We start from the raw sequence: 20,163 nt of genomic DNA, 5'->3' as shown, positions 1-20,163 counted from the left end.
ACCAGCTACTACTCTAACACTTTCTTTTGAAAGAGGAGAACTCTCTTGACCCCAGAGCCTTAGGCCTAGGCCATACAATAAAATACTCTGAAAGAAAGCAATAAGCAGTTTTCGTTTTCAACCAGTCTTTTGGTACAAAATATCTCAATCTTCTGAGTAGACACAGAGCTCTGGAAAGTCTAACACAAACATGGCTAATCTGTTCATTCCATTTTACTTTGTTGTCAAGATGTAAGACTAGAAGTTTGAAAGATTTTACATTATGTTAGGCTAAAGATTATCGACTTAGTCTTTGTTTCATTTAGAAAAAAGTTATTTGCTTATTGGAACCAGGCTGATGCCCCCTCAAGAGACCGTTTCATGGCTTTCTCAAGATCTCGCCAGCTCATTGCTAGCTTCAAAGAGAGTAGTATCATCTGCGTAACGGATGACAAGTTGCCCCAAACACAAAGGGAGATCATTTAGCATCTTATTAAAAAGTAAGGGATCATTGAGCCCTGAGGTATACCATGGGTCGATTGGTGTACACTGGATCATCTACCGTTTATACAAACCAGCTGTCCACGCCCAGTCAGGTATGATTTAAAAAGTTAAAAAAGTTTCCCCTTAACACCATAATAACTTTCCCAGGAGAGTGTCATGATCAACCATGTCAAAGGCCTTTCTGAGGTCACAAAGAGTGGCCCTAGCAAAGCCCCATCCTCAAAGACTTAAAAACAGCTTTTATTAAGACAATTTGTGATAGACAAAAAAAAACAGAAGTTGTAAAATATTATGTTTTTTCATATGAAACGGTCATTCATGGGTTTTTTATATGGTGATCACTCATTGGTGCACTCACCCTATGTTATTTTTTAAACAGCTTTAATCTTTAGCTGGTCCATGCAGATTAAATGACTTCTTCAGTATCCAAAGTCAATGGTACTACTAGTTATGAATAAATGCTTTTTGTTCCTGTCTAGCTGATAGCATTTTTATAAAGGGGAATTACATGAAGTACTAAAACATTTTGAGGGAAAGCAGTCTAAACCCATATGGTGTTGTGAATGTGCCAGGAATTGAACCCGTCCCCAAAGTCTTGAGACGCCAACCCCTAGTTTAGCAACACACTTTAATCATTTATAAATTCTTCACTGTTATTTACAGGAGTGACAGTGAATGCCGACGGATGTCAGAGATCGAAGGGTTCGGAGTGTGAACATCGTTGCGGCAAAGAGCTCGACCCTGTCTGTGGCACAGACGGCCGAACCTACCTCAATAGATGCATGCTGCAAGTTGAGATCTGTAGGTGAGAAAATTATCTCAGATTACTTTAAATTTATATAGAACTATATTTCCAACAACCTGAACAATTTCTATATTTAAATTAGATAAATTGCTTTGGTTGACTTTTAAAACTCTAAGCATCTGAAAACTGGCTGGGGCTTACCTCTCCTTCACAGTACTCTGATTCCCTATATTCTGGAGAAAGTTATGCTAAGGTAAACTTCACCAGTAATACAATATGTAGCTTCAGTTATAAATTTTTTTCAAAATAGGTATGGTAGTTTAGATCAATCAACAAATAATTGTCTCTAGAAAACATGATGGAATATTATTCAACTGTGCACCCCTTTGAAACAAGCGCTATCTAATACTATTCTATTGCATAACATATACATATAACAAATTACAAAACTACTGCATGAGATAGCAACTAGTTTTCACAATCTTCGTGTCAATTTAGTTTCATTATTTTATTTTTCAACATTGCCATAAGTTTTTATCATCAAAGGTAGAAAATCATGTATTAAATCAGGGGTTCTCAACCTTTTAAGAGCCTTAGAACCTTTTACAACCTTTTACTTTTTTTTAGCAAAAGTATCCTGAAATTTCCTCATACCACTATCCCCCTACCCACCATATTAATCTCATATATCATATTTAATTGCGACATCCCTCTTTGTAAAACTAACAATATCCAATTTTTTATAAGGTAATGTGATTAAATATCATTTTTGCTTTGTTTGTTATTTGTAATTTATTATTTTTCTAGGAGGGCTCATGCCCCCCCCCTGAAACCCTTCCATGCCCCCCACAGAGGTTGAGAACTGCTGTTTTAAACTATACATAACAATGTTTGCTGGGTTTTAAATTTCAGTTTTGTTATTTATATATCTGTAGATTACTCATTTATAAGAGAAAAAAACCATCTTCAAAGCTTGTTTTAGAATAAGAAAAACTCAATTCAGTTGAGCCACTGAAGAAAATGTGTTGCTGTAAATGTAAAATATGATTTTCTTACAAAATACAGCAAAAAGTTTCCACACGCCTAACTAAAGGAACGACCTATTGTTGCTGAAACATTCCTAAAGTACTTATCATCTATCCTAGCATGAAAAATAGTAGAGAAAAATACCTTAATCATAACATTTAGTGACTCAATGCTGCAGTTTTAACCAATTGTTCAGGTTTTTATCACTAATATATATTCATGAGTAAAAGAAAAGTTGATTAGAAATGAGTGAGATGCCTTAATTGTGAAGCTTTTATTTGTCACTGACTAAGACCTGCTATTTAGCCAGGACCATTTATTAAAAGCCTAACAAGATCATCTGGGTCCAGTTTTAAATCATCAAAAAGCTATATTGATTTCCTTGGTATCAAATAGTATAACAAATTAGCGAACCCTCTGACAGGCTTATTGAACTATGTTTACTTTGAATACAAGACTGGTTACAGCTGATCATCCTCCTGATGGTTTGTCGTCTGCTGTGTTGCAGGTTAGGGATCGGCCTGTCACATCTGGGGCCGTGCAACAACATCTCTGCGCACAGAGAGAACTGCCCAGTCAACTGTGACCAAGCGCCCATGGACGGGCCAGTCTGTGGGTCTGATGGTAACGTCTACCCTCACACTTGCCAGATGAAGCTGCTGACCTGCGGGTAGGTGGAATAACTAGCCTCAGTCCTATACTACTGCTACTGCTAGGGCCTGTTTTTTGTCACCTCAGTAGCATGTTGTTTGGAAGAATCTATTATATTATTAAAGTGATACAATCAAATTTTATGTAAACGGTTAAGGTCATTTACCAAATAAAAGTATAGGCATATGGCACATCAAAATGAAGCTTAGAGTGTGTAGATTTGCCGAAAAGTATTGAAATGGACGTATTTCCTAGGGGCTCTGCCCCACAGGCTGATTCCAATGTTTAAGTGATTTAATTTAATTTAGTTAATGAAACAGCTGTTCAGTACAATGAACTGGTGTTTGTTTATTTACTCGAAAAATATGTTTGTGCTGCTTTATGTAGATTGAGGTGGGTTATGTTTGGTTTTAAAGTGAGGTTGTATACGTTTCGTAAAGTATTGATCAAAGTTTCATATTTTAATTTATATTTAGCTACATGTAAAGAGGCTTAACTAAAATTGAAGAATTGTGGTAAAACATGTTATTCATGAAGCATCAATATGAAGCAATTGATGCTATTACTACACTAAGGTATGTTGTCATATTCTTACGGATTTTTTAGCTTCAAAAGAATGGGGTTGAAAGTAGTAGGTAGGCTTACGCTTTTAAAATCAGTTTAGCCTATATTTTTAAACTAAATCATAGAGTTGCTGTATTTTAAAACACACATCAGCACCAATTTATAGCTCTTTAGGTCACATTTTCTTCCCGTTGCAAAGCACGGGTATAGCAGCTTGTCGATATTTAAAATGAAATCCAATCTTAACCGCTTAAATACTTTTGAACCAACCTTGTCCCCCTTGCATCATGAATTTGTTTGTCATGAAGAAATCATTGAAAAAAACAAAGTGTAGGCCTATTTATGCACACCAATTAATAAATTAAAATTATTTTGGAAATTGACAGGAAAGCATGCCTACCTTTCAATTAGTCCATAGAGACACATAAACATCTCAGAAGTATAAATTTTCACTCGAGAAATGGCGATTCCTATCAATTTCCTAAACAATTCCTGGCAAATGCCCTATCTTTTAATCAGGTAAAATTTAATATATTGTGTTTTGTTTTATTTTTTAGTATTTCTACTTACCATTAGTATCATTCTTTGTGATACTATGACTAAAGTTTTACTCTTTGGGAGGAGTTGAAATTTTATACAAAAACATGTTGAAAATATCAAATGTTTTAAATGCTTTCTACCTTTGAAACCCAGAACCTCTCTCTTCTAACAAATTTATTTATTTTGGCGTTGTTGTATATGAATTAAATGTTTACAATCCATTATTGTTTATGCACTTAACCTCACTCAATATTCCTCTTTGCCTCAACAAATCTCTCTTGTTTCAGCCAAGGTGTGGTTAGGACGTCCAAGAAGCACTGTCAGACTACGAGACATTGCCGAGAGTCTTGCTGGCGAGTCTCCAAGCCTACTTGTGGATCCGATGGACACATCTACTCCAACGCTTGCCGCATGAAGGCCAAAAACTGCGGGTAATGCCTCACGGTAACAGGCTGTGATACGTCTTATTAGTTATAACCTCTCTCTCAACTTCCTACAAATCAAATCAAATAAAACACTTTAACATAAAGCATTAATTGCTATAAAAAAGGCAGACATCTTACTAATATTATAAATGTTAAAGTTTGTGTGTTTGTTTGTTTGTTTTTGTGTTTGAAGGTCAATCACGCATAAACCACTGGATGGCTTGGGCTGAAATTTGGCATGATGATAGCTCACATTCCCGATTAACATATAGGCATATTCTTATCTTAAAAATCCCTTCGGGCTCCACCCCAGTGGCTCTTTAGTTCCCCATGTTAACCTTATGAGTATTCATATTTAAAGGGAATTAAATAATTTAGTCAGCTGTTTCAACTAAAAAAGTTGGTTCTATGATATACAAAGAAAGTGTTCCAGGCACGAGCCCTGGATTATTTTTCACATTACTTCAGGCTTAGGAGATGTAGCATTATCACTTAGATAAAATCCATTGGTGATGTGTCGGGATTTGAACCCGGGACCACTTGGACCCGCACTCTAACCACTAAACGAGCTCGCTCCCCGTTCTAGTTTATGTTTAAACCAATGAAATGTAACGGACATTGCATTAGCTTCTCTCTAAGAAGTAATCTTATCTTAATCTTAATCCTACTAATATTATAAATGAGAAAGTTTGGATGTATGGATGTATGGATGTATGGATGTATGTTTGTGACAAGTGAACGCGAAAAATACTGGTCGGATTGGGCTGAAATTTGGCATGATGATAGCTCACATTCCCGATTAACATATAGGCATATTCTTATTTCAAAAGTCCTTTCGGGCTCCGCCCCAGTGGCTCTGGAGTTTCCCATGTTACCCTTATGAGAAATGAAATTATTGAGTCTTAACAGCTGTTTCAATTAAACAAGTTGGTTCTGTTCTATGATGTTAAATCGCATTAAAGTTACAAGGATTACCAACAGGGTGCAGCACTATTATTTCTTTTACATTTATGACAACAGCTAATTTGCAACCAAAAGGTGAGTGAGCGTAGCGAACGAACTTCAACCTGGAGGCGAGTTAGCGTAGCGAAGAGCTAACCTGAAGCACAGAAAATAATATTTTGTGCCTGAAGGCAAGTGAGCGCAGCGAACGAGCTCCAACCTAAAGGTGAGTGAGCGTAGCGAACGAGCTCCAACCTAAAGGTGAGTGAGCGTAGCGAACAAACTTCAACCAGGACGTGATTGAGCCATGCGAACGGGATAATCTTGAAAATTAAGAAGTTAAACGGGGCAAAGCCCGCGGGTTACAGCTAGTAATATTATAAATCTTAATCCTACTAATATTATAAATGAGAAAGTTTGGATGTATGGATGTATGGATGGATGTATGTTTGTGACAAGTGAACGCGAAAAATACTGGTCGGATTGGGCTGAAATTTGGCATGATGATAGCTCACATTCCCGATTAACATATAGGCATATTCTTATTTCAAAAATCCTTTCGGGCTTCGCCCCAGTGGCTCTGGAGTTTCCCATGTTAACCTTATGAGAAATGAAATTATTGAATATTAACAGCTGTTTCAATTAAACAAGTTGGTTCTGTTCTGTGATGTTCAATAGCATTAAAGTTACAAAAATTACCAACAGGGTGCAGCACATCTTTCTTTCTTTACATTTCTTTTACATTTATGACAACAGCTAATTTGCAACCAAAAGGTGAGTGAGCGTAGCGAACGAACTTCAACCTGGAGGCGAGTTAGCGTAGCGAACGAGCTAACCTGAAGGCAAGTGAGCGCAGCGAACGAGCTCCAACCTAAAGGTGAGTGAGCGTAGCGAACGAGCTCCAACCTAAAGGTGAGTGAGCATAGCGAACAAACTTCAACCAGGACGTGATTGAGCCATGCGAACGAGATAATCTTGAAAATTAAGAAGTTAAACGGGGCAAAGCCCGCGGGTTACAGCTAGTAATATTATAAATGTGAAAGTTTGTGTGTTTGTTTGTTTGTTTGAAGTTCAATCACGCATAAACCACCGGACGGATTGGGCTGAAATTTGGCATGATGATAGCTTACATTCCCGATTAACATATACGCATATTCTTATCTCAAAAATCCTTTCGGGCTCCGCCCCAGTGGCTCTGTAATTCCCCATGTTAACCTTATGAGTATTCATATTTAAAGGGAATTAAATAATTTAGTCAGCTGTTTCAACTAAAAAAGTTGGTTCTATGATATACAAAAGCATTAAAAAGTTATAAGATTTACCAACAGGGTGCAGCACTTTATTTTTTTTGCATTTATGTAAACAGCTAATTTGAACTAAGCAGCAACAAACAACTGTGATACGCAATGAGAACTGTCAAAGTAGGATTGTTTACAGTTATGTTTATGTTTTTAATGTCATGAATAATTTGTGATTTTTAAAATTTGTAATACATTATTTTTCTTTATTGTTTAGGTGAAGAGGTAGAACACTATGGCTATGGCAGATGTGTAATACCATAGTATACCGTCAATTTAAAGAAGCAAATTTTATCATACTTTGTCCTCCCCCATTGCAAACGCAAAGCTTGAGTATAACTGCAATAAGCAATTTAAACTTATATGCCAACCCCGTACGAAGGAAGGGTACTCTGCTAGTTGTCCATATATGGTTAATTTATAGTCTAACTGTGCTCAAACTAGCTACTTAGCATTGAAAATTAATAAATATTAAGAATAGTATCATAAATCAGGATCCCAAACACTTTTTGACTAGGTACTGGTATTGGGTTTTTGCAATAAAAAATGTATAGTTTGTTTTCAAGTGGGTTTGCATTTGCATTGATTTGATTTTTTATCTCACAGGGTAATTATTATGCAACTTTAAGTCATCAACGCTGGCAATTTATGGAGTGTTTGTGTAGTTACTTGTCAAATCTAGTAAATTATAGACTTACATTTTGTATTATAACGTCATAGTCATATCAAAAGTCTTCCTCTTATTGGCATGATTATGATGTAATTGTGCATTTAAACGTATACTATATACAAATAAATAAATAAATTAATTAATAAATTGCCTATGGAACTAATCAGGAAAATTGGTTGGCTAAGGTAAAATTATTATGTAACTAAAAATATATATTCACATAAAAAATCAATTTAGTGAGTTAACAGTATTTTTGAAATGAAAAAAATATAATACACCCAGTAAAATTCTGTAACCATGCTTGAGTGGCCAATTTTTGCATTCGAGTGATGATGCTAAATTGCAGTTTGCAGTCGAGTTGTAAGCATACGCATCTCTAGGCAATTATGTATTTCACACTACATGGTTAAAACTAGTTTGCATTTCCTCAAGGTCGTACCAACAGCAGTATCGATGTGTAATTTTTGCCAATAAATTTTTCTACCTGACATGATGAAGTAATCCTCAGCACAATTAGACAAGCAGCAAATAAGTAATGATAGAGTGTCGACAGTTGAGTCTGTATTGAATCACGCTTGTTTTGCAATCTGCATCCTATTGCTGGATAATCTTCTCTGCGTGTTAAATTGTTAAGTGCATAGTCAAGCATATAAGTGTATGATTGGTATGAAAACAGACTATAAAACTGGATCAAGTGTTTAAAGTAGATATTTTGCTCACAATCAATGTAAAACTGATAATATTACATGAGTGAAGGCCAACTTGATATATAGGTTAAGAATAAATTTTGGTTTTATTTTGCATTTTTAACAATTTTTCCCTAGTACTTTTACCCCCAATAGGCCTATTACTTTAATTTTTTCCACTTAAAAAGTCTCAATTCCATTCTTTAGAACATTTGCAGGCGAATTTAAATGTTTATACTGGTACGATCCTTAAACACTGTTGAACCCTTAAGACACTTGGTATATGGGTTTTACTGTATACCATTTCACAAACATCTGTTTGCTGTAGTCTCATACAAGTATAACTTAAATTACTGCGCAGGATGCCAAATTTCACCCGTCACACTGTTTGTTGCAGGAAACATGTGTTCGAGGTGCCGATGGCGTTCTGTGTATCCCAAGAACGTACTCCAGGGGCCGCTGCTGCTTGTCCTACGTCATGTGCCGGAGAGAGAGAACGCCTCACTTGCGGATCAGACGGAAACATTTACCGCAGCGAGTGTGAACTCAAGATGCTCAATTGCGGGTGAGGAATGCATAGCTTTCTTGTCAACTTATTTATTTGTTTTAAATAATCTATCGTACTGGTTTTATGCTCTGCAGTAAACATCTAATTTTTTCAAAGATTGAAAATTGCCAATTCAAGAAATCTTTGAACAGATACCATTCTTTACTCAGTTAATTTACTTGTCCGTTTGGTTTGGATTTTCTGCATTGTATTTTACTAACTAAATAAGGATCTTTAATTAAAAATGCATACAAACCAATGCTTACATTTAAGAATCTCCTCTCACTCCTAGTGGGCCCGTCCCCCTTGAGGAGTGTCACCAAAAATGTGTTAATATGATCTATTTGACCATTAACTTTGTTTCTGAGTTTTAACGAATTTCCCATATTGGGAATAAGCTATTACTGTGGGTCTCATGCTAAGACCCACGGATCTCATGGTACTTGGTATTCAAACCCAGGACCAATTTGAGGTCCCCAGAGGCCAAAAACATATTCTGTTCAAATTCATATATATATTTGTCTGTAAGCGTGAAAACTTGAGCAAAAATAATCCGATTTCAATGAAATTTGGTACAAACGTTTATTTCAAAGAGGACAGATGATATGGTTTTAAACTTGAGCATAATGTCTTCCATGGTGTACACATACTGTTGTTTTATACTTGGCAGGAGAGTCAATTATCTTTCACAACGTTTTTGAATGATGAAGTATCATGATATCAACTTTAATAATTGATTTTCTAGTTCTGTTTTTTACAAACCATTATCCAACTAAGTAATTTATTTTGTCTAGCTTATAACAAAAATAGATCATACAATTCTCTTCCACAGTTTACTGTCCAAGCGAGCAGTCAAGAAGGTAGACATAGAGAAGTGCCGAGGTAAGCTGATCAAGTGCAGTAAGCAGTCTTGCCCTGACAACCCTGTAGACCCTGTGTGTGGCAGTGACGCGAAGACATACAACAGCATGTGTCATCTACAGGCAGCGACCTGCATGTGAGTGGGCAATTATATCACTTGTCAATTAGCTATAAATAGGGCTACCGCTACCATATACCATAACTATCACAGAATGAGAAGAAAATGTGTTTATTGCATTGCACTTGGAGCCAACTGCAAGAAAAAATTCAAATGATAAAAAACCTTTAAAAAAAATAAAAACAACTTTTTACCATCAATGGAAATTAATGGGTAAATATTCTTTTATTGTTTTGGTTAAAAACAAAAGTACAAGTGTTAAAATTTAATAGTTAATTTCTATTTCATTACTAGGGCGTAAAGTGACTCTTTACGATCCTAGTTCAAGATTCACAACCAAGGTGAAGCAGAGGTAAAAAAAATAATAAATTTGTTAAATCTATTTTATATGGCCCGTTAATACAAACCAAGCCCCTTTTTACTGTAATCGTTGTTGCTAATATTCTCCTAATCATAAAACTTAGAATCTGTCGGGAGCCAAACAAGTACCTCTTAACCTCTGGTCTTTGAACAAACTGTCAAATTAAAGTATTTACAGCTGACTCCAATTGATATATTATTAACATTCTTCCAAAATGTAAACATTAAGGCTTTGGAAACCTAGCCCAATATGAAAATTTAAATGATTTAATATTAAATTGTCATATATTTGTGAGCTATGTTTCCAGTTTTAAGTATCTAGCTCATCGGGAAGTTAGTTTAAAGTCAATTGCAAAATTTGTACCGAACAAACAAGAAAGCGAGCTAATAAAAACATTTTAATAAGCTACAATCAATTAAATCTATCTGTACATAATTTTGATTTTGATACAAGGGATTGCTTATAATCAATGTTTACAACCAAGTTTTAAAACAGCTGACTTTTACTCCCTAGGTACTAAAAAGGGGGTTTACTCCCTAGGAGCTAGACTTTTTATTCCCTAGGGATTAAAATAGCTACTTTAGAACCTAAAAAAATCCATTTCATCCATTCAACAATTGTACTACACTCATCTTTGCTTTAAAAATATGCACCCCGACCCGGGTGTGTATAGGTGTCAAAAAATCAAAATATAATCTAATCTATCTTAGAACAGTCAAGGAAAAACTAAGAAATAGAACAAGCTTAACTGTCACATTGCTATCGTCATAGACTAAGCAACACAAGTATGTTTTATCTATGCTATCGTGTACTGTGCAGGAAGGGTGTACAGCTGGCGCACTTGGGCAAGTGTGCAGCTCTACTAGAACCTGAGAATTGTCCTGACGAGTGTGATGCTGACGAGGTCTCCCCTACATGCGGATCTGACGGAAACGTCTACAGGTAACATGACTGGAAAGGTGGCCAGGGAATGGGGAGACAGTCAACTAGGGATTCATTATAAAGTTCTTTTAACCTTTGACTATTGATAGATCTAGAAATTCTATCCTTATGTTAAAGTTGTTGCCAGTTTTAGGATGAAAATGGACGTAGTTGAGTTAAGTCACCGACAGCTGAAGTAAATTACTGATTTTGTCGAACACGCCAACTTAGTAACTTAACTTAACTAAATAAAACTGATGGGACAACTTATTGTAAGTTGTAGCATCTTTCACCTCATATATTCCAGTAGCAAAAATTAAATTTTATAATTGTAATAAATAATATAATAAATTGCAAGTACTAAAGAAGCCTAAGAAACAAATTAAACTAAAAGTGTAAGGATGATAATTTCCAACTATTTTTAGTATACATTGGTTTACAGGTAGGCCCTACATTTGGTTAGTTTGGAAAATACACTTTTGGAGTTAGATAATTTTCTTTAAATAAATAATTAATATTCAGTAGTTGATTCTTATTTTTTAGGTTAAAGAACTTTATCTTAAGAGTGAAATTTTCAGATCATACTGTGAGCTGAAGAAAGCGACATGTGGACAGCGTGTGGTAGCAGTACCGTTGCATCACTGCGCGACCACAGCTGCGTGTAACCAGGAGTGTGGCAAAGAGCGCAACTTTGTATGTGGCTCTGATAACAAGTTCTACAGAAACGAGTGCGAGATGAAGAGAGACAACTGCGGGTAAACTTTGCATCATTTTTTATTTTTGTGCATCATTTAATAACTGTACAGCCTTTTCTTAGGTTTAAAAAGTTGCACTGAGTTCGCTATGAGTACCAGTTTCATCTGGGGAAAAGGATTAAACACTTTGATGGCTTAAGGCTGGATCAAGCAGTCCTTGATCCTTGTTGGACTTTTACTGAAATTACTGTAAAGAAAAGAACCACATCAAATAAAGAATCCTCCAATTTCGGTTTGTAACAAAGATAATATACATTTGTGCACACCCATCCCTCTTCCATTTTTTTATAAACCAAGTACTGTGGAGAGTCTATTAAGTAAATATCCAAATCCTTGCTTTTGAGCACACATGGCATTTCAATTAAGTACTGCAGTAGACTCCCTCTTATCCGGACACTTTTTAACAGGACATTGGTTTAATCGGACTACACTCGGTGGAAATGACATCTCTTTAACTGGACAGTTTTTATCAGCACATTGGTTTAACCGGACTATTTAGGCAGGAAGTGGGCGGTACTGAAACGACTTTTCTCGTAGGAAAAGATTTGAGACCAGTGATCAAGTGTCTAAATATAATGCTCTCCTAATTTTATGTCGATAATCACAGTAAACGGTCCATTTTAACGAGTTTTTGGGGAGGTCGGTGTAACCGGAAAAACTGTTATCCGGACTGGCCTCGGTCCCGAGGAGTCCGGATAAGAGGGAGTCTACTGTAATTAAATTGTCCACCATCTAGGCAATAGCATTTTTGTAGTTATCAACTAAAAAAAGGAGTTATCAATAATGCAATTTTGGTCCTACAGGAAAAAATAAAAATTTTAGTAACAAAATATAGTTCAGTTTGTGCGTTTTGTTTATCTTTATAAAAATAATTTAAATAATTTCACAAAACACTCCTTTTCTAACTAGCATTTTACACTCAATACCCTTTCTTTACTTACAGGAAACATGTATTCGTGGTCCCCATGAAGAGATGTTTGCAAGGCTTCCAGTTCAAGGGATGCAATCGCATCTGTCCCACCATCTACGACCCAATCTGCGGCACCGACAACAAGACCTACTCCAACGACTGCTTCCTGGAGATGGAGAACTGCAGATCACGAGCTCTCGTGTCCAAGCAACATCATGGCATCTGCGGACATCCCGTCGACGAGCCCAAGAACTATCTGTACTGACCACGGACATTTCTTGCCATCAGTAGTTATAGTAGGTAGCCTAAAACAATGATTGACACTCGACGCTCATATTGAGTGTTGCAGGTGTAATGTATACAAAGCCATCAAGTTGTAATCAGCAGCGTCTGGTTACAATGTTTTATGTTGATTGATTTTCATCTCGTTGTGAAATGAGATTGGGTTTTTATGAGTTTCTGGCAGTAAACATTCCAAATTTTGTTTACAAATCATTTTATTTGGGCAGTTATTTCCTACTTTTTTTAGAAAAAGGATTTGGATTATCATCCTTAGGAAGATTACTTAAAAGGACACAGATGAAATTTATGTACAGTAAAATTGAACTGTAAATAGCATAAAATTCATGCCTGGAAGATTTTTAGTATACTAGTCAATTTACTTTGATGAAAGTACTTTGTATAGTCCAGAACTTGTTGATATGCAAACATTTGAACTTAGCTACATTCTCCTCTGCCACTTCTGAGCCATATTTGTCACTTCAATATTGTTTCTCGCCACTGGGTTTTAAATTAGTATGCCAGTAGCTTTTACTCTTTGTTAGTTACTATCTTCATTACTTATATCTTACTTATATACTTGTCCATATCTTCATGTCAATTGACTATCATCATTCATGTCAATGTCATCTAAACTATCAGTGTATTTTATTCTAAACTTGTACCCTTTGAAAATTTTCATACCAAAAAAGAGGATCAACAACTTTATATCCCTGAATGAATGTGATTTGGCTTCCTTTCACTATATCTAAATAATGCTCTATCCTGTTGTAAATTTATACAAGTTCCAACCAATACAACTTCCAGTAGCTCTGGTGAAATTCAAAGTAATATGTCTTAAAATACAAATATGTTTAACAATATTTGTTATTGAGTTTACATTAAGATCCAAGTAATTCCATCTTTGGAATCCTTAACACTGTGTTCGTAATCTCACTACAAACGTCTAGCCTAGTTTTAAGTTTTATAGTTTCCAGTCATTTAGATTAAGATTTTTATCTCATTTTTACTTTGTGTAATGTAATTTTATTTTGTAGTGTTCATCAATCTGACGGATTCTAATAATTCTCTAGATATTTATTGATACAAATCAAACTTGAGTATCGCTCGCTAAAGCTGTCTTCTATAGTTTAGTGATTGTATAAACTATTATATTTATTACTTTTAAATACAATGTATATTGTATTTTAATTTGTATTTATACAATTAAATTATCTTAAACAATTATTTTTGTTTGATATTTATCACTGGTGTATTAACAACTCATAAACTTAATACTATTTTCTGTAAAGCCTTTTGAATATTGGAAAAAGTTAAATAATGGTTAAGAAAAATAGAAAATACAAAAAAATCCAATTACATTGATAATACTACCGGTTTTAAGTAGATTAAAATTGATTATTCTCAGTTCATACCCTTTGCAAAGCTATGGTAGGTGCTTAGATTACTGAAATAGTTGTATCTCTTTCATTATCTCATTAGTACAGACATTGACTATACACAGGTACAGTTCTTCTATCTTAACAATTAGTTTAAATAGGTATATCAAAACTCCATCTTACAATTTATACTTTTATTTTGTATTTTACATGATTCTCAAATGATATTTGTTTCGGGGAGTTAGACAGGGGCGATCAATGCACACAAGGGGTTGGTAATATATATACATATAACCAATATAAGTTCCTACACACCGAGTTCACAATTTGCTGAGTCTTGTTTTAAAACCTCCTACGTTGTTAAAAAGCGGTAAAACATAACGGCAAAAATAAACTGTAAAATACAACACGCTTTCAACATTTTAAACTATGTTTAAAAAACATTTGTTTTCTTTAGTAGGCCATTTTGATTATTCTAAAGTAAGAATCGCTAATCTTACTTATTTTACATGATACACACATTTTGCCAGCAAAGGCTAGATAGATGGCGTAGCATTTCATCTCCTCATGAAGCAGAGAAAGAAATAAGCGCAATGCTGAAGTGAGAAAAATGTTTTACCTGTAGGAAAATTTGATATTTAGTTCAGATCAGTTCCAAAAATAAACTACCAAGTCCCATTAGGTGTAGATGCGAGATATGTTCAAAATGTGAACCACTTGTAAGGGGATTTAAAAATTGTTGCGTAAAACATTTAATAAAGAATTCAGTTTCATAGAAACGTTGAATCCTTTTTATTACATGACTAGGGATTGAATACAATTTCATTTGTTTTTATCGTAGGATTTAACAACTAAAGAGTTCATAAAATTTAGCATAAGCCATTTATCCAAGAAAATTAATGTTGTAACAGTAATGGAAATAAGTTGAGTGAGCATTTTTTTAGAGCACTAAGATAAAAACGAATCTCATCTTTTCGCAGTTGTTAGTTATCTGCAGAATCCTTATGGTTTAAATTTGGTTATGAAGAATAAGGCGTCTCATGTTAGGTTTACACTAAAAGATTCAATCAAAATATTTTGTGTTGAAAATAAAAGTGTAATGAATGACTAGATTAACAAATATAAAGATTTACAAATGTATTCCCTTATCATAAAGTTATTACTGATTTATGGGAGAAAGCCATTGTTAATACTGTTAATAGACAAGTTCCTGAATTAGAAGATGTTGAAAGTTCACACATCCAAGCAAGAATTGCATTATGGAGTTACTAAACTACAACGTTCCTACAAATCCAAAAGAAGTAGTCCAGCCACAACAGAAAATATATTTTTTAAATTGATTTTTACAGAAACTTGAAATCTTTTAAAAATATACTTCAAGTCTTTGACAACAAATCAATTATTCTACAATTAAAACCAAATACAATGCAATTTGTATATTTCAGTTAATTTATAAAAAATAGTTCACAAATAAATAGTAATAGATCAATGCAATTTAACCTTAACATTTTCTGTAAAAGGAGCTTTAAATGGAAAATTGACTGTTGACTCACTTTTGAAAGAGAACTTGTGTATGTATGAAAATAAACTTTCATCATTAGGCCTAAACGATGGTCCCAAAAACTTTAATTTATTGTAAAGGAGTTTAGTTAGAATTTTTAAAACAATATAATTTGTTTGGCGTCTTTACTAACGAACAGCCACCAAACGCTCAGAACACTTGAATATGGAAATACAAGCAAATTGATTTCACAAATAATAAGTATGACTTTATTGAATCTAGTTGTTTATCTGTTAAGATAAACTGGTGAAGAGTTAGTTGAAAACTATATGCTCAAATAGAAAAATCCCAAATCAGTATAATCTAGCTTACAAGTGTGCAAAAAGTACATGGCAGATTTCAAAATGCAAAATTATGGTGTTACACCTTTTATGGATGGACATACATTAGATACCTTCTCTATGAGTTCATATACATGTATCCTCTTTTCAATAACAGTTTGTCAAAAAACAAAAATGTGGCCTTAAGAGTTGTATCAAGGCCCCCCTAGAAAAAGCAGGCCATGCTGCAGGATCCATGACGTCACACTAGTGGATAGATTTCATTGATAAGTTCATTGCCATCACCATTCCCATATGTTTTAAGTAAATAAACAAGCTGGCTGTTTGTAAGAGTTTAGTACAATTATCCACCACTGTGACGTAGTGTTGCGCTGCCCATGCTGCAGCATGGCCTGTTTTTTTCTAGTGGGGCCTTGGTTGTATGGACTTGTAAGAAATCTATAGATTAACAACCAAGAACAAGAACAAAAACAAAAAACTTACAAAATTAATTTACTTAGCACATAAGAAACAGTTAGTAACTAATCGATAATCTACCAACAAAAATGTTAGACAGCAAACATAACACTACTAATAGTAATATTTTGTACTTATTGATAAACTCAACCACAAACTCAACAATTACAGATCCCAGGGCTGGGAATCAATCTCAGCATCTCCAAGACAAATCTAGCTTGAAATGAGCTTAACAGTGAGATTGTATTAACTTTGATAACCAGTGCTGTTGCAAATCATTCAGTTGATGAACAAATTGACTTTTTAATCCCTCTAAAACTTAAAGATTTTGTGATACATACTTGGTAGTGGCGTTTTGCTTATTGAGAGTTTAATTTTTTTGAAAAAAATTAAACTATCGAGCTATTTTTATTAACACAAATTTACTTAGTTATTGTACTTAGTTAAAATTGTTATTGTATTTAAATATCAGTTTATCATATTTCAGAAAAGTTTTTTTAACCATTGTTATTTTCCCACATTTGATGAATTTTGGCTGATTATGATACTGGAACCGTTTGAGAAATTTTAAAGTTTCTACCAATTTTTCAAATACCTCATGATTTGTTTTAATCTCATCTTACATTAATCAAGTTGAAATTACAAAATATTTTTCTTAAAAAATGTAAAGGTAATGTATAGCTGGATAAAAATTAAATGGTGTAACAAAAAAAAAATTACAGAAAACAGGGACAGGCAACAAATTGGTAGTTTTGACAACTTTACATTTAAGATTAGGAATGGTGTATGTCTATTAGCGAAACTTTTTTCTTTGAACATTGTTGACCTAAAACAAGGGTTCTGTAATCCTTACAATAACCACTCAAAGCATCACTGAACAATTCACTACATACAATTTGCAAACAGCCAATATTTGATTAATAGTAGGAGGTTTGAATCGATTAAAGGTATTTTCAAAAGACAAAGTTGAGAGTCATGAAAAATTTGAAATTTGGTACGTAGATAAGTGCAAACATTCCAAGCTAGATATAAAAGTTTATTGAAACACCGTATTTCAGCAGAGTACATGCTTCCCTCTCACAATAATTAGTATAAATATATATCCTATAACTAAATGAAACATTATGAAAATTAAATATTTATTTTATTTAAAACATTTTATATATAATATATATCGTGAATAAAATTCAGTACGGCCAGCGTCCTGTAATCCATCAGATAAGGTTAACGAACTAGATATTTTCAGTCCCGTCTCTAACACTGAACTCTTTCATGCTACAAAAAGCTCTAGTATACATTTACGAAAATATCCGCTAATCGTACTCGAATCTCCGATTAGAGTAATCTACAAATGACTGAACACGAGATCTATGATAAACTCACACAAAACTAATTTCTCATTTAACAGAAGGATTTCTCACGAGCGCTTGCACAAAGTGTTTACCGGTTTGACGGGATTCGTTAATGAAATCAAAGAATAATTCTATACGAATAGATTTAAATGCCTTATGACTAAATGTTTAACCTAACATAAACTTAAGACTATTAAAATATGTCAAATAGGAAACTTACATAAAATTACTGTCTTAAAACTATCATGACAGAACCAGCTATCATTTCATTGCAAAATATTACATACACGTTACGAGTGCAACTAAATCACATTATGCCCTAGACAACATTTAATGACAATCACTATCAATACTGTAGCATGAAAAGTTCAGTATCTTGTTTCCGTTTTTACACTCTAAGCTAACGTATTGCTAATAATGACCTAACTCAGATTTTTACTGTATGCCTGAAAACAAAATAAATATGCAGTCACCTTGTTCAAGTCTTTTAGACCGTTTGGTGAAAGCGGCTTTATCTGTCGACCCAATACACAATCTCAACTGGTGGATCTCTCCATGGATGTCTTGTCGCACCGAAAGAAATCGGTCTCAACAAAAACGTATCTCGTAATATCTTTGGATTTTATTCAGCACCATCAAAGTGTATTCGTAGACATCGTGAGCTACTTACATACATATTTACATGATTTTTTGAAAATTATACAACATAATCGTGAACTTTTTATTTAAAATTATTGACACAAATACATAAATGTCAATTTTATTTTTACATCACTTAATTTATGGTTATTAAAAATATACTACTGGTTCGGTAACAGGTACACCTTGTAAAAATGTTTAAAAATTGACTTGAACTAATTATTACTTGTCCCTCCAAACGTAAAAGAAACTTAATATCTTTTGATGATAATCCTTCCAGACTGATTGATTGTAGGGAGAGTTACTGTAGCTTTTCCCTTTCTTAGACCAAACAAAGTCCTTGGTAATAGAAAAACATTAGTGGTATTTTTATCATTTAGGTACCAAGAATAGTTCTTGGGAAGAAATCCAGGGGTTTAGAAATAAACAGAGAACAATCTATTTCAGATTATATCAATTTAAGCAAAATATGAATTGTTGGTTTTCTTAAAACTGTTAATATAAAATTAATTATTATTAATTAAAATAAAATTGCTTAGTCAGCAAAATGGTCAATTGTTGGAAAAATACATTTCCAATGAACATAACTATATGATTAGACCTTTGGTTCTTTTAGAACAGTATTTTGGTTTCAGGTGTTTGCACTGACTTAAAAAGTTATACAAAACATTTTACCACATAAGAATATTGACCAGTTCAATGCTTTTTTAATAAAATATAAATTAATGACTATTCAATTTAGAATAAAGCTTTACAAGTGTGTAAATCATAGATTTTTTTAAATAGTACGTAACAAACATATTTTTATACAAGATTGTATTGTAGATTTGATCAAGTTTTTCCATAATATGTCGTGAAAAGTTTTTCCATTCATTAGAGTCTTTGATCACTCTGTCAAAATTGAGCTACAGTGCAATCTCAATTAATCGTCACTCTTTTCTCCATCAACATCTGTTATTTGTCACCTCAAAAATTATGATTTTAAAATGTTTTCTAGGTTTTTGACATACCACAGGTAAAAAAAATTAAGTATCAGCACCAGCATAAATATCCTGTAAATAAAATGATAATATATTAGTTCACATATAGTGTGTAATTTTATTCAGAAATCTTTATAATTCCAAACTATTGTTATTTATAATTTCTGTAATCCATTAAATAAACCTTCACTGTCCTAGTCCGATGAGGTACGGTTAATGAAGATTTCACTGTATTTTGAATAAAAATATTCAACATCAGATAAAGTCGATAAGATTATTTTTTTAACAAAAACAAATAAATTAACAAACATAACAAAACAAAGAGTTGAGGAGAGAGGCTACAGTAATCTGTCCGGCAGAGGTTCAACTGCGAAAGTCCGCTCCTCCCCACCATAGCGACACCTTCTCTGTTAGTTTCTTACAAAGTCCCATGAGTTTCCGTCACATTCCTCCTTGAGACTCCGCCTCCTCTCCTTCCCCCTCCTCTAGCGTAACTTGGAACCTTATTTGGCCTCCCCCCGCGTCCCCGTCCCCTTCCTGTCCTCCCTCAACCTCCTGCGCCTCTGACGGAGGAGGACTGGGCGGGATCATACCTGCAAAAAACATAAGATTAGTAATATACTAAATCATTCATTTCATACAAAGAGTCCATGCAAAAAATACTGCATTGCAAGCTCGTTAAATCCCAGATTAAAGAATATAAAATGCAGACCTAACAACTGTAGAAAATAAT

General features: G+C 34.0%; 2 protein-coding genes across 18 annotated transcripts in view; one reads left to right on the top strand and one right to left on the bottom strand.

Annotated features, from left to right (window-relative positions):
• Window positions 1-14,009, top strand: part of LOC128994053 (serine protease inhibitor dipetalogastin) — a 55,518-nt gene extending 41,509 nt beyond the window's left edge. The window contains exons 3-10 of the mRNA XM_054418269.1: window positions 1,147-1,288; window positions 2,763-2,924; window positions 4,297-4,440; window positions 8,428-8,595; window positions 9,410-9,574; window positions 10,737-10,859; window positions 11,417-11,593; window positions 12,537-14,009. Of these exons, the coding sequence (XP_054274244.1) occupies window positions 1,147-1,288; window positions 2,763-2,924; window positions 4,297-4,440; window positions 8,428-8,595; window positions 9,410-9,574; window positions 10,737-10,859; window positions 11,417-11,593; window positions 12,537-12,768 (1,313 nt within the window). The 3' untranslated portion in view covers window positions 12,769-14,009. The remainder of the gene's footprint in view (window positions 1-1,146; window positions 1,289-2,762; window positions 2,925-4,296; window positions 4,441-8,427; window positions 8,596-9,409; window positions 9,575-10,736; window positions 10,860-11,416; window positions 11,594-12,536) is intronic.
• A 331-nt stretch (window positions 14,010-14,340) lies between these two features.
• LOC128994290 (cAMP-specific 3',5'-cyclic phosphodiesterase) overlaps window positions 14,341-20,163 on the bottom strand; it is a 721,667-nt gene continuing 715,844 nt past the window's right edge. For all 17 annotated transcript variants that reach the window (XM_054418717.1, XM_054418713.1, XM_054418723.1 and 14 more), the window contains one exon: window positions 14,341-20,023. In XM_054418717.1, coding sequence (XP_054274692.1) covers window positions 19,872-20,023 — 152 coding nt within the window. In that variant the 3' untranslated portion in view covers window positions 14,341-19,871. The remainder of the gene's footprint in view (window positions 20,024-20,163) is intronic.

This window comes from Macrosteles quadrilineatus, unplaced genomic scaffold (genome assembly GCF_028750875.1).
Source record: "Macrosteles quadrilineatus isolate MER2022 unplaced genomic scaffold, UCM_ALF_1.0 Scaffold_5__1_contigs__length_97177068, whole genome shotgun sequence".
In the NCBI taxonomy this organism is placed as follows: domain Eukaryota; kingdom Metazoa; phylum Arthropoda; class Insecta; order Hemiptera; family Cicadellidae; genus Macrosteles; species Macrosteles quadrilineatus.
Note: the sequence above shows the minus strand (reverse complement) of the source record. Positions and strands in the feature narration are given on the sequence as shown.